This window comes from Rhopilema esculentum, chromosome 11 (assembly GCF_057945365.1).
Source record: "Rhopilema esculentum isolate cy_ngs chromosome 11, ASM5794536v1, whole genome shotgun sequence".
Taxonomy (NCBI): domain Eukaryota; kingdom Metazoa; phylum Cnidaria; class Scyphozoa; order Rhizostomeae; family Rhizostomatidae; genus Rhopilema; species Rhopilema esculentum.
Genome location: NC_142825.1, coordinates 12,624,041 through 12,639,555, shown reverse-complemented (window position 1 = coordinate 12,639,555; position 15,515 = coordinate 12,624,041). Strand labels below are relative to the sequence as shown.

The window sequence follows — 15,515 nt, the reverse complement described above, 5'->3', positions numbered from 1 at the left end:
GCACTCATTGATTCGCCATATTTCCGAATCTCGCTTCATACAATGCTTTTTCTGCCAAAAACCTGGACCGCGGAGCATTTTACTGGTTGAGGGGGATAAAACGTTTTTCGGGGGGGGGGGGGAGCTAGACATGCCAGAAACCAAGAGCAGGGCGATTTTTGTATGGTTTTGAGTATATTTTGGAAACTATTGGGGGTGGGGGGGGGGGGATGTGGCTTAAGCTCCCGTCGCCTGTATCGAGTGAGCATCAAGTGGAAACAAAGGCAAATGATAAACGGCCAGACAATACTCCACCTTCAACAATATTTTGGTAACAATCCGAGAAAGTTATTTGTTGTAAAAGTCTGACTAATTTTTAAGGATATGATGAAAGAAAAACCTTGCAATAAAGCAATGCATATGCTGTAAAGCTATATCAGTTCTTGAGATTGTGTCGTCATGCTTCACAATGCATTAAATAAAGAAAGTGTGGCAGCAGGCTGCACTGTCTGACTCATTTCTGTTTCGAAACAGACGATATTTTAAGACGTGTTATAAATTATTGATCAACTATGGAGTGAGCTGACAAATAAAATGAATAATGCATAAACACTCGTAACTGCTTAATGACACGAACGAGAGGTCAAAAACTTCTGGAAAGAAGATTGGACAAGCTTCATCTCATTGACTGCTGATTTCTTGTTTGCAAGTCGATTAATTGGTGAATGAAACAACTGCATAAACAAAATGTTATAGATTTCAACACACTCAGAAACGGCTAGAGCAAACGAGATTACGTGTCCTTGAGACAATGGTGTCCTTTAGACAATCGAAGCACATGATTACGAATTCTGAGTAATTCTTCTCCGTGAAAATCAATTAAAATTTCTTCCAAGTTATTCATTTCATGACTGATAAGGCAGTAGGGGCAGCTGTTTTATATCTTCATAAGAATAGGCGAAAGAAAAACACGGGCTAATGCAAACAAGATTCCATTGGAGAGCACACCAAGTTTCATTTGAGCTGCTTTAAAACTGCAAACAACGACACCCAGCTATCAATCTAATAATCTCAATTTTCGCTTGCTTCTTATTATAGGTTGGATGAAGTGCAACAATAGGAAGGCTAGCTTTTGAACTGCATTGAGGCTGCTTCAGGCAACATCAACAAACATGACTCATCTTACGGCTGAAATGCTGAAAACGCCAAACAAAGGCGATAAACTCGCGATAAACTACAATCGACACAATATTTCGTCTTTAGAAAACTTGGACCACCTCAAGTCTCTAGGCTTTTTCGTTTTACTGCTTAACATCATTAGCAGAAATGGGTTTTTTTATTGCACACATTTTGTAAAAGAAACTAAGCTAAGGATTAATACTCAGTTCTTAATTCTTTTGTTGATTCAAATATACAAGTTTCTAAATGGTTACTCAAATACAATTACTATATCTTGAATAAACAAATAACATAAAAAGATGTGGTGTAACAAGAGCCTGACAAAACTAAAAAATAACAAAAACATTGACAGTCGCTAGGGGTTATTCTATTCATTATTTTTGTAAAATTGAACCAGAAACGGGTGTATAATAATCTAAAGTTTCATTGCCGTCCAGAAGACATCATTTCCAAGCATGTTTTTTAGGGTTGAAGGTGATCAATACCATGGTTTCTTATTTTCTGTCATTTTAGGGATTTCCTACTTACAGAGGATTGCTTTTAGAAATTAGAAATATAGGGCGAGCGTACCGTAATTTTCGTGAGGATTTTTTGAAAGGTCTTCTTAACCAATATCCGATTTTGGTTTCAAAATATCAACAGTCGTAATGGAATTTGGAGAATGGGGCAGTTACTCCAACCTTCGCCATTCCGTCACTATGAAGCACTTACCAAACTCTTTTTGCTAAAGTGATTTCAAATCTTTTTCTTTCCAAATCATGCACACTTGTCAAGCAATTCAGAATATCGGAAGTGACGGTTAATCACAAATCGAGGGGCAAATCAGTCCAAGAAAATCTCGTACACATTTTGTGGAAATCCTATTGTTTTATCAGAAAATCCCCGGGAATCCTTTTGTTTTAGGGAAATCTCGTGCGCTATTTGCAAGAGTGAAATGCCCCTCGTCACGTCTTCTATATCTCTCCACGAATGCCTTTTTACCTCCCAGATCCAGCTTTAAATATTCTAATCGAAACGAGTTGGTATGACTTAGGGCATGGCATGAAGCTTTTCAATAAAAATTCTAGGTAAAAACAAACATTCAGACTATTATTGCTAATGTCTGGCCGAGGCAAAGGCTTCTCCACAAACACGCAACTCTTTTTGTGCGAATACTCCTACAAATACGTTTCAGTGATCGCATGCCTGTACTTGGTTTGCGAGAGGTTCGCCGCGGGGGATCTCTAAAATGTTATCAGTCACGACACTATGGAACATGAAATCTTCTATCCATTCGTTATTATTAGGGGAAAGAGTTAACTTAACAAAGGCGCAAGATCACTCAGCCTCACTTTGAACGTAACCATCCTCTCTCCAATCTCCAATCTATTGTGATATTCTTCATCAAAGCATATAGAAAATCATTCTTAGAATTTCTCTATTAAAAAGCATTCATTAGCATGCGAGACAAAGCTTCCCTTCTTTTAGGAAGAACACCTTGGCTGAATTTTAAATTTCGATGTTCAAAAGCGAGGGCCCGTATTCACTGAATCAACATAAACAGATATGGCGGGCTTTTATTGATTTGCTTAAATGTTCTCGTTCTGAATTTCTCCTTATTTCTTAACTTGCGAATTCCACAGCGTAGACATCGCTAACACAAGGCGACTGGGATCGATTAGGCATCTACATATTTACAAATTGTTATTAAACACCCACATGTCAGTGCCACAGGCCGTCTTGATGAATCAAAATTATTCAAGAAGGCCACCCTAGATTTTCAATGTAAGGATTATTGCGGGTTATTATCAACAGACCTGATTTGGAATTCAGATTCTACTTCTTAAAAATCAGTGTAGACATAACATACTTGAGATTTGTTTATCAACTCGAAACCAGACGCTCTTATACTTCAAATTCTGGATTTCGATGAAATGTAACACAGGAAGTTGGCTTCTCAAAAGCGTCATAATGATGAGTACACATAAGGGTACTGTGACTATCTTACAAAAACACCTGATAGAACCTACTTGTCCAGTAAGGATTTGAGTTTGTTTCTAGGATGAAATGTTGCGTGTGGTGTAAAGCAAACCTTAAAAACATATTTTGTACGGAAACAACACAAATGTGCACTTTTTGCAACAACATATGACCAGAAGATAAGATGACCTGAATGTTTGAGTGCACTAAAAAGTAAATCAAAAACCCAGTGGACTAACTGTTTAATGTCAGAAAACAGAATCAGCAAATGCTTTTGAAAGTATTTCACAAACACCCAAAGCTAAATAAATTTGCTGTAATTCTGAAAAAAGTACGTAGATTGTTACTTAAAAGGCAAAGACCCATCTTATAATCGAATTGACATCATCACAAGAAAAAGGCAAAAGAATAAAAGCCCCCCTTTGCCTAGTTGGGCAGAGCCCACCTCTTTGGGACTTAAGAAAATGACAAAGATTTACTTTCACATTCTTTGATGGTAGAGAAAACACTAAATTGCCATGGCTAGCATGAACAATTGTTTTCTTGCATAAATGTAAAATTATTACACCATAAATGCAATGTTTTATAGCCTTTATGTGTTAATTAACAACAAAAACATACATTTATTACACACAGCAGCTCTCCTTCCAACCTCAACATATTTCTTTTGAAGTTTCATCATTAGGCTATCTTACTTTCCTAAAATTTCAGCTAACAATACTAGACTTCTAGTATGCTTTGCTTTGCTACCTAATACACTATTTTTATAAGAACCAATATATAAGAAAAAGTATATAAGAACATAGGCCTCAAAATTGGTCAAAAGTTTAGAACAAAATTAGAACAATCCAAGGCTGAGCTATTGTAAAATGAAATTTGAACAATGTTGTGTAAAATTAAAAAAGTTTATCCCAAAAGTGTTGTGCTTTTTGTCATATAGGGGTATATTTGGTGAATTTTCAAACTTGTTGGCAAATAAATGATGTCTCATGCACTTTATTGGGAAATTAGGCCTGCACACCCAAATAATTTAAGAACAAAAAATGACAATCAAGCCTAAAATTTTGAAAGAAATCAAGAACAGTCAGCCTGAACTTCAATTAACTGGTTCTTATAAAAAGAGCGTAATTCAAAACAAGATAATCAAGCAAAATGAAACAACATTGCAAGTTGCTAACAAGCAATTGCTAAGTTTATGACCAGAGCATTTTAACAGCTAATAAAAGTGAATGGTTGGTAGATGAACATCAACCATTCTAGACATTTGTACGAATGATGTTGTCCATCCCATGGTTCATTTCTTCTTAACAGCCTCATTATATAATTTTACTTTTACAAATTCATGTGAAAGCAAATAGTTCCAAAAAGATAACATTGCACTACATACCTTAAAACAAGATGCTCTGTACAGCAACTGCACCACATGACCAATGCTTGTTTTTGAAGCTTGGCTGAACTTAGGTTCCAGTCTTTGCACCACAAACAATACAAGCACTTTACGTGACAATGAATTTCCATCTTCCAAAGCAAGAAGAATCAACTTCAGGACTTCCTCTTGCATTGCTGGCCCAAGAAACTGGCAACCACGGTTTCTGACAGATGCCCACAAATTAGCAGAAAGGTGCTGTGGGTTCTGATGCAACAAGATCAACTCTTTTACTGCACGCTCCCCTAGACTTCTAGCAGATCTCATTGCCCTGCATCTTCCCTCCTCTTCAACAAGCTGGCAGCTTACAAGAGTAACCATTTTTCGTTGCATGGGCTTGGTCAATGTGCCATTTCCAGAGTTTCCAATATTGCTGTTGATCATCCCATTCTTACCACTTCCATTTGCTGGATTAATCACAAGGGCAGTTAGAGGTAGAAGGTAAAGTGCCAGATCCTCAATGCACGTTCTTGCATAATCAAAGTTATCTTGATTCAGCTTCACATCTTCATCTTGAATTTCTACTACACTGGGACAGTTGTAGCCTTGGATCAGCAATTGCAACAGGGCATAATTCACAGGTAGGTCTTTGATCAGTGTCTTCACTTCAGTCTGGTCATAGGGACATTGCTGTTTTGAAAGCTTAGACAGACAAAGCCTGCAGATTGTGTGTCCACATCCAAGACTCACAGGTGGACGAGGGTCTTCGTTGAACTCTTTTGTACACACTGGGCATACTAAAAATTCTGTCCATTGTGGAGCTTGGATAGGCATGTTAATGAAGAATGTTCCTTAATCTGTTCTTTTACAGATGCCTCTACAGGAGAACAACAAAGAAAAAATCTATATATATACATGATGATTGAATGACATAACAAAAAAGAAAACCCTGTCAAAACATTTTTTAAAACAATGAAACACATCTTTCATCTTAAAATTATTTCTGACAAAAAGTTTTCCACTATAATATATATACTTGTTAGGAAAAACCTGGTCATTGGATGTAAAATATTCCTCCCCACTGGTAATTAGTCATAGGGACTACTACAAGTCCAGGCAGTGCTTGAGGAAACATATTTCAAACTGAGAAGTGAAGGTATCATTAACATGTTCTATTTCCATGCTTTGACTTGACTAGAAAATCAGATACTTTCACAAATTTTCATATTCAAACCTAAAATTAGCAAGACAACCTTTGTTTACTGGGCTAAGTCAATAAAGGAGAATGTATAAAAATCAGCTATTGAAAACTTATGTGATTTTGTCATGATTTGCACGCTTGTGCTTGCTAGAAAAAATAAGGAACAACCAAAACAGAGACATAAATTGACTCATAAATACAGGGAAATTTGTTACGAACAACATAAATGATTTTCCCAAAATCAAATTTCACCACATCAATTGACAAGGAAAAATGCTATCTGCAATCATTTCACTGAACCACACAATCAGAATATGCAATTGCTTCATTGGTGCATTGGGGCCCTGCCAGTGGCACTGGTATGACCTTAAAGAATACGTCACTATTTGTCTCGAGGGCGAAGCGACCGCTGAAATGCACATAAACGACAGTGATTCACCGATCAGCAAGTGCATCGACCAAGTTGTGCATTAAAATCACTTCCTTTAGAAAAAAAACACTTTGCATTTAGATTTTAGTTTTGTCTCGCTTAAGGCGTCCAAAGAGTGCTCAAGAAATCATATTTTAGTGATATGTCACCCAAAATCTAAAATTTCCTGCAGCGAGTTCGACTATTTGAGCGCAGTGGAGCACGGCTAAACAGGAACTCAATTTTCTGAGTCACGACTTTGAAAATCATTGTGCGTGTTTTGTTGGCGACAACAGCAAATCAGTTTTTACAAAAATTAATGATCTAGACTTTCTATACTTACTACATACATTCAAAGTTAAAGAACAGTTTGATGATTCGAACTGAAGATCTACGTCCATCAGCGAAATCATATTGCTAGGACATTTGTTATCGTAACTACAACAGAAAAACATTGGGCGAAAGATCCAAAGCACAACTGTTTGGTAAAGTTTTCAAGTCCTCATTCCCCACATAATGTTCCAGAAGAACAAAACCTTTAATATAATGTATAACGGGTTTTTCAACTAGGAATAATGATGTGCCATCTTCACGTCTATAATCAAAATAAACGACAGACAGATCGTGCCAATAAATAGGGAGGAAACTACAAAAAACTACAATCCAATCAAAGGTTTTATACCCTACCAAAAGATCAAATGCAGAAAATCATTAAGATTTGCGAAGGTTGCTTTCGAAAGATTATGGTTACAATCATTACAAAGTATCGAGGCCTTGATTGAAATTGGACCCGTTCGGATTGAACGATCAAACCCTACCAATTCGCGAGGCCTTGACTGACATTGCTATACAAAATCGGTATTCCTTATACGATTCACTTAGCCATTTGAGGGCAAAATAACCCTGACTAGATAGTGATGTCAAATCTTAACGTTTATGAAATATGCAAAACATTACTGTTGACGGCGATCGAACCCTCGATACCATGACAATGGTCATGAAATCATGTCTTCCAACGGTGCAACCTACCACATGTCTTTGACATTATCTCTTTGCATCTGGTTCATTTATCTTTATTAACTGGGTAAAAGATCTCAAAGCTGTGGACATACCCAGTGACCAATTATCTTGGTAGTTATTACTGTGATTTGTCTCACAAACGGGAGACTTGGCTTTGGCACCAAAAGTCGGGCCTAGGCTTCAGTTGTCTTGGCAAAACATTGGATACTTTACCACGTAAAGGTATGATTTATATCGAAAACTCACCTTAACTACTGCATCACAGAGCATTTGTTATAATATGAAATCCAAATACTTCCTTAGCTGATATGCCACGAAAAATAGAGAGCATATGCTATCAACAGCACAAGTTGGCGTTCATAGCTATCTTGTTTCTAAATCGGGATGTATGATGGCAGATCCCTCAAGTGAGCAGCGTTGTGTTTAAGATGGCGACAGTTCATTGGTTGAGAGAAATCACATGACCTTTTCTATCAAGATGGCTGCCAAGAGCGCGACGCCTGTCGAGTAAAGCACGCCTCCCATTGGCTTGTCAAGATCACATGACTATTCCAACCAAAGTGGCGGCAACAAGACCGACGCCGGAGGGCGACAACGCCAGCAAGCTTATTGGCTAGTCATAGCCACGTGACAGAAATGCTGTTATGCAGCAAGATCGATACAAGCTGGAACTTGTTGTAGCATTATATACAGCTTTCCCAAACAATGCATACAAATTGTTAGCATTCAAACTTTCGGGCAGATGGATAAGATGGCAGCTGTTGCATTCGATTAAAAAACAGGAGCACCGACCAAGTAAAGAAAAAATTTCGAATATGCAAAGGTCAAGGGAAATATTCCTTAAAGGAAAATGCTTAAAAGATTTGCAAATAATCAGCAGCGCAACTACACACAATCTATATAATTAAGATACAGTTGTTATATTTCTTGTATAAGATTTATATACGTACCGTCACTGACTAAATGTATATCTTAAGATAGCTTGCAAAAGCACAAATATGATAAAGCATGTAGATTTTACAATTTTTTGCTTTAGAGCAAATGCTTTAGAGAAAGGATACCAGTATCGCAGAAATGATGACATTAGCAGGGCTGCCAAAAGGGGGGCTTGGGGGCAAATTGTGGAAATCTGTGGAATTAAATAAAAGTAACAAAATTAAGTCTGGAAATAAAAAGGCATCTTAAACGAATGAATCTGAGCTTATGTAAAGGGCGTGGTCGCAAAAACATCCTGCTTGCTCCGCTTGCAAGGGGCCTCGTCTTCTGGCTTTTCCCCAAGGCCCCTAAAACGTCTTCGTGACCTGAGCATTAGTGGGGAAACTGTTGCTTTAAAAAATAGGATCGAAAGGGGATTTTTCGTTTCTAGCAATGAATATGCATAGTTTCTAGAGAGCATTTGTCCCCAAGAATGATGATAGCTGCGGTACTTGTGGCTTGGCCTTGGGGAGGGGGGGGGGGGGGGTTTAGTACTCGGGGCTGGAAATATGATAACTTATTTACAGTATGATCTGGTAACAAGGGAGTAGAAAAACAAAATCTATAATTACCTTTTTATAGGAAACTAAGCACAAGATTAACACTCAGGGTCTTTTCACTGCCAAAATTTTTCTAAGGGCTTCATCAAATACCAAATGCAACGTAACATGTGATTACATGAACTGGAATGCCTTATAAGAAGATCTTTATTCTATTTATAAACCTTCGAATCAAGGAACCAAGGAATCAAGTGCACTTCGTCTTGGAAAGGAGGAGTTTCGAGAAGTTTTTGATTGCTGAAGGTAATCGCTTATACGATCGATAGGTCACCTTAGTGCTAAGTTTCCTGTAGACTGTTTCTTATTACAAAAATGGGTGTATAACAAAATGGGAAAATTTGATGCGGTTTAAAGATTATAGAAAGAAGAATTCCTTGCGACTGATTCAGTGTTTTATTTCATAGTACGTTATAAATTGTGTTCCTAAGAAGAAGCTCTTCAGAATTTGCTTTTAAAGCACGAAAATCCTCGAAATATTTAAGCAATGGTGTATTTATTCCGAGCGTAGCTTTTTGTACAAAATACTTGTCTATTAAAATGGATAGTGCTTCTTGCATCTTAGGGTGAATTTTTCAAAACAAGATGGCAATCGGCATTCTGTTTCAAGAATACTAATCCGAATTCTGTTTTCTCGGATGAAGTCTTTGTTTTAATTCAATTTTTCGATTGCTGACCTTAAATTATTTTCTAGCTTTTCAAAATACAGAGCACTTCAGTGCCGTCGGAACGAGATTCATACTAGGGGGGGGGGGGGGGGCTACCCACTGCTTTGCTAAAATATTAAATTTCCTTCAAAATATTAAATTAAGATGGAACTTTCATTGCTGTATAGGTCTACCATGAGCATGATATCCGTTATGAAATTAGAGCCTCGTTAAAAAGATATTTGATTAGAAAAAGGTTGTTAAAAAAATCTTTAAATTGTGTGACCTTGTAAACTTTGGCTGGCGCCTTTAGACTCCTAACAAGGGTCAGTGCCCCTGCCCCTACAGCACCAATTTATTGAAAATTTTCGGAATTTTTTTACTTTTCTCGAATTCTAAAAAAAGTTCATTTTTATCCTCCCCTTCCTAGAAAACTTCCTCCGAGCCCCTGTTCCTTTCCCCCTTTTTTGCCCGTTACTGTTCAATGTGGTAACCCTGGCCTAGCTCTATTGATATATCTGCTAAAGAATGCATAAAGGGTTGAGATAATCGATGTGGATTTTTTAGTTTTAATACTTAAATCAAATCTATAAAACATATCAAAGATCCATGAATGAATTTCTTCTTCAAACATCAGTAAATCTGCGAGACAATCATTCATTGATGATAGCCTGATTGTCTGCAGAAGTATTAATCTAGCCAAAGCATATTAAAGCAAACTTGCTTACTGGTCCAATTTGATCGTAAATATTTTAAATCGCTGTATTTGCCATTTACTTTGTTCTGTTTGCTTAGCATGTAATTCAATCTTAGTCTAAAAGAGAGGACAGTTGCGGTTTCTGAATTCAAAGAGACCAAATCCAGTGATATAAGAATACACTGTGCCTTACATGTTCACAGGTGTGCATGCGTAACTTTTATGTCACTAAAGGAAACAGTGGCGGATTTAAGGGGGCAACTAGGGGCAGTTACCTCTCCCGCACCAAGTCTGGCGCCCCTTTTTGGAAATTGTGCGTCCCTTTTGAAGAATGAGAATCAGGTGAAAACGTTTCTGAGATTTATTTTATACGTTAATTCACTTAAGGATTAAATCAAGGTATACGACAATTACTGTAAAAATTTTCTTACAAAGTGGATAGGTCTGAAATTGTTGTATATAGCGTACACTTGTCACCAATTTCTGAAAATTTTTAAAAATTCAACCTCCCCATTACAAACTGCCCCTCCTTCAAATTTGCTCTGGATCCGTCCCTGAAATGCAAGGCAGGACCAACGCCCTAATTAATTCTACTTAAAGTTAGGGGCAGGGGGCTGGTCATAAAGCTTCGCAAATAAAATACAAAGTTGCTTAAGAGCTCCTAAACTCTGATATTGGGAGTACTGTAAGCCAAGCACAAAAGCCAAAGGAATCAATAATGGACCACCAATTTTGAATACGGTTTTAGCACACCACCCCCCCCCCCCCAATTGTTTTCAATGCTCCGTGGTGCCTCCTGTAAATTGAAAATTTCTCCAGGGCTGAGAATTTAATCACCAATGTGCCGAAAATAAGTCATTTTGTTAGAACCATGTTCTACATAACTTTTTCTAGAACAATTTTCTACAGGACGGCACCTTCTTCAACTTTCTTGCATTGTTGGAAAACCTTAAGCTGCTATAAGAACTAGCTTTTCAAAAATCGTGTTGAACCCCAATAACAAGGATCTATGAAATACAAAAACGTTTCCGTTATTTATGCCTTTTTGTTATAACTGTCTCTTATCATGCTCTGGAATTTCAGCTTTTCGAAAATGTAAATCTCCTTCCTTTCTCCTACTGATTCAAAATTTGGATCGATTCTTGACAATTCAGCAGTATTTGGGTCTTTCATACATCGTTACAGCAACGATTTATCGTATGGCTTCAGATCTTTGCACCACATAACAATCAATAAAAGAATTGACTTGAATAACTTTAAAAGCTTTTCCTTCTACACTGACAGTCGTAGATTTGTTCAAGAATAAAAAAGACAACAGTATTGTACCTTAAATGACGTTTACTGAGACTCCGGCGATTCTCACACAAGCAAAGGATACCTTCATTTTTGTAAAGACAGGCTACTAGTCCAAAACAGATATATTTGCCTTCTTTCTATCCAAAATCGGGCAAGCTAAGCATAATCTAGGCACAATACATAAAACATTAAATATCCAAAATGCACTGTCCGTCTCATAACGAATCTTTTAAGTAAACATTTATTCCTTGCAGTTCTCAGAAAAAATTTGCATGCGCTTTGTTTCGTAAGTAGTGACAAAATTGCTTCTGAGAAAAATGCAGTTAAAAGAATGGGTAGCATTATTTTGGTCACAAAAATAATTAGGAACTGCACATTTCTGAATTATTCAGATCACTTGGAGTATCTAAATTAAACTAAATTAGAAAAGTATTTTAAAAATCCTTCTCTAGTATCGATTGTTTCTCGTTAATCAATAGTCAAAACCACGAGCAGAGCGAGGGACATTGCGTTCAAAAAACCCCTCTGAAAATCCGAAAGTCTGGAAGAAATCTTTTAGAAATCCGAAAACCCCTAGTAATCTTCATGTGATCTTAAAGCTACTTAAATCTCTCAAATGTTCTATTAACTATGATTTTTTTACAAAGTCTTAGTGAAAGATGTATTGAAAAATCAGCTAAAGAGTGGCATCACTTCAGCAATGCGATATGAATACAGCAGAGACGGAACAGTTGAAAAATAGGGTGCTAATATTGAGGTTGCTGCGTTGGAGAATTTTGCTTGCAATGACTATCGGGGATTTTGTTGATAACACAAAATAAAATATCTTTGTCTTCAATGACAGATGACAACATTTTGTCCACTTCTTTTTGTTACCTTCTCGTTTTGCCATTGTCCTTTTTTTTGCCTTTTAGCTTGAGCATCGATTTATTTTCGGTGACCTAAAAATTGACCTTGAAGGAGCATTTATATTACATTTTTATTCCATATTTTGTTTCATCATATTCTAAACTAGCCCATAGTTTGGAATCATGGATCAACCTGTAAGGAAATCTTCAGTCCCATTTGCAATTTTCCCTCTAACTTGTATGTCAAGGGTCCCTTAAACTCCAAAGAGGTTTCGCTGGACAATCGGTGCTTTTTAAGAAGGCCATCTTTCCTTATTCATGTTTCCTAGACATGATGCTTCTATTTTTCTTCTCTTGACCCAACTAATCATCAAGAGGTACAAATTGATCCACCTGAATGTATCAAGTCATTTCGACAGTTCATTCTACCAATTTCTTTCTAAAATTGACAAATTTCACGTATAGTTACTCGATCATATAATGTTCTTTTTCTCTATCAAATTAAAGGCAATCTGTCTCGTTGTGGATTGGTTAACGAGAACAATAGCTGGAACAATAGCCTAAACACGATTCCGGCGCTCCCGCCATATTTTTTACAATGCGATAAATAAAAGGGGGACTGAAAACAATAAAAAATCCCTTTGTTCTTATAATCAATCAACGTCGTGACAGATTGCCTTTAACGTTTAAACAAACTAATATCAACAATCTTTGCCAAAAGTCTTGGTACACCAAGCTAAAATTTTGCATAACTTCAGTAGCATCCCCCTCTCCCCCTTGAAACAATGTTGAATAACAACAGTTTCAAAGCTTGAAATTGGTCCAATGTCAGTTTATTAGCTAGGGTAAGTAATAGGCTTTTCAGCCAACATTGTTTTTGGGGGGAGGGGGGATATTTCTGTATCTTATAGCCGGAAACCTTTATTTCTTCAAAATCTTTCATTGGTCGCAGGGTGTTCCAAGGACTTTTGTCAAGGATTGGATTGTTCATTGTGAGATGCATCTTGTGAGATTGCAACAACTGCTAAACTATTATCCTACATTCGTTCAAATAACGGTATTAGACCTGTTTTTCCTCTAACTTAAACTCTTTATTGACTTTAATCAGTGGCTGATTTTTTTATTTTCACCAAGTCTTGGCATCTTGGAAATGGGAAACTATTTGTGAACTTTTTCATGAAACTACACAATACCACTGAACAATTGGGTTCTTAAACCTGTCAATCAAACAAATGCTGATAATCGAAAAGCTTTCACACACATCAACCATCCACTCAACCGACAAATAAAAGAAATCATGTACCTTCACTCGGGACTCTACACTGGGTACCAGACTCACTCTATAAAAGATAAGACTCCCTTTTATTTATATAGTGAGTCTGGTACCCGGGTAAGGGGACTCGCGGGTCGCCAAAGAATGGAAACGCCCACGGAAGCCAAGGGCCTAAGCCGGAAGTTCATCGCTATAAGGGGTTTTAGCAACAAAAGCCTTCGGTAATTCCAATGGCTTTGAGGAGAAAATTGAAGGATTGTCTTACTGCTGGATTGGGAAAAAAGTCAGGGAAATATTTGTCGAGTGCTCCGAAAAATTTGTGGAAAACATTATCGAAGGATTCGTAAAGAATTCGACAAAGTACAAGCGAAACTTAATAAGCACAAGGTGATTCATATCAACTTGAATCTTAATACGTTAACCTTTGATCTGACTGTTAATATATTACCAAGAAAATATCAGGCTTTAGTTTATTAATAATGATATCAGGTGAACGACTTTTTAACCTGCCGTTTAGTGAAAATAATAGTTTGTTGCCATAAAAAATAACCAACTTGGGTGTAGATTGGATTTCACTAATTTCAGAAGCTAAATGAACTTAGAACGTTTTGGTTTAATTTTGTATGCTCCTAGATAATGTCAAATATAGAGCCCCTCACCTTTTGTCAGTATTGAAACCCAAGAGACAATGATTACCGCTAGAATAAGCCTTTCAACAACAATTTTATCTCAAAAAAATTCCAGCGGTTTTGCTCCATGTATAGTCCATTGTTTACCAGTGTCCACAAGTATAGTCCATTTTTTTCTAAAGGTGACACATCATGGTCTTCTTCAATGAAAACATTTTTACAGTATTTTACAGACAATATTTTACAGATATGTTTCGACCAGTGCTTCAAAGTTTCTTTTAATTTTTTTCCTCAAAACCTAAACTAAACATATTTATTATAATTTATTTTAATTAATTTATTTTAATTAATTTATATAAAATTTATTTTAACAGAAAATCAAAGAAAGGGTGAATGCATCTTCCCGCCATAACAACTTCAGACAGATACTCAATTAAAAAGGAAATATCAAATGCTCTACCTCTGATTGTCTTCAAAAGGGTGGGATACGCACGCAGCAATCTTCGTTCACCTGAATTTTCTCGTATTTCTCCTTGAATGCTACCATCATCTTTGAACCAAATCAACTCAAAAACCGTTATTTCATGTGGAAGCAAGTCATTTACGTGAATCCAGTTTCACCAATTCACCTTCATGTGCTATCTACTTTATCTCTTACAATGAACATATCTTTCTCTTTTTTCTTTCAACTTTATAAAGTGTGGTCAATAAATGATTTTTTTTACATTCCAATAAAAGTTTACAACATAAATTTGCTAGTTACAATACTTACAAAATATTTAACGACATTACGAGGACGATGCCGCTGGGTGCAAAATACTATGACTACTCCGTGGCATCACGAAAAACTAAGACAAATTACATATGAATTACCAAAGGAAAATATATAAGAACATTACACTCTCTCTCAAATTAGATATCAGGCGAAAAATGTTAGCGAATAACACCAGACAAGATGTTTGCTGCAGTTTAAGTAATTTTGCATTATCACAGATCTAACCTCATATTAATCAATGTCTATCCTGTTCTTCCGGCGACCTAAAGTGTGTTTTGGACTTTGGCCCCCTGTGCAATTGAGTTTAACACCCCTACTATAGACTATTTCTTAGACTACAAAAGCTACCTATAAAGCATATTTTGGGGTAAATAGCATCTGTCAGAGTTACCACTTTTTCTGGGCATTGGTCACATACAGATCCAGATGCTTTAATTGAAAAAAAATTGTTTTAAACGGTACAAGCAGGGCTCAACATAATTTTAAAACTCTTGAAAATATTTTAAAGAAAGATTGCAACCTAATCGTCAACAATACACCCGAAATATTGTTCTTTCCTTATTTTTTAAGTTTGCCTGAAAAATCATTTGCAAATTAAATTCTTTCCAAATTCTTCTTTCTTCTTAGCATACCAAAATATGCAATCGGGTTTTGAGTTGTTTGGACAGGATTGGTCCTCTTTAATTAGAAAATTTTTCATTCTTC

At 36.6% G+C, this 15,515-nt stretch overlaps 1 protein-coding gene across 1 annotated transcript in view; it reads right to left on the bottom strand.

The window, feature by feature from the left end:
- Nucleotides 1-7,520, bottom strand: part of LOC135693215 (uncharacterized) — a 28,712-nt gene extending 21,192 nt beyond the window's left edge. The window contains exons 1-2 of the mRNA XM_065211619.2: nt 7,360-7,520; nt 4,505-5,360 (exon numbers count right to left, since the gene is read on the bottom strand). Of these exons, the coding sequence (XP_065067691.2) occupies nt 4,505-5,317 (813 nt within the window). The 5' untranslated portion in view covers nt 5,318-5,360; nt 7,360-7,520. The remainder of the gene's footprint in view (nt 1-4,504; nt 5,361-7,359) is intronic.
- Nucleotides 7,521-15,515: the final 7,995 nt, after the last annotated feature.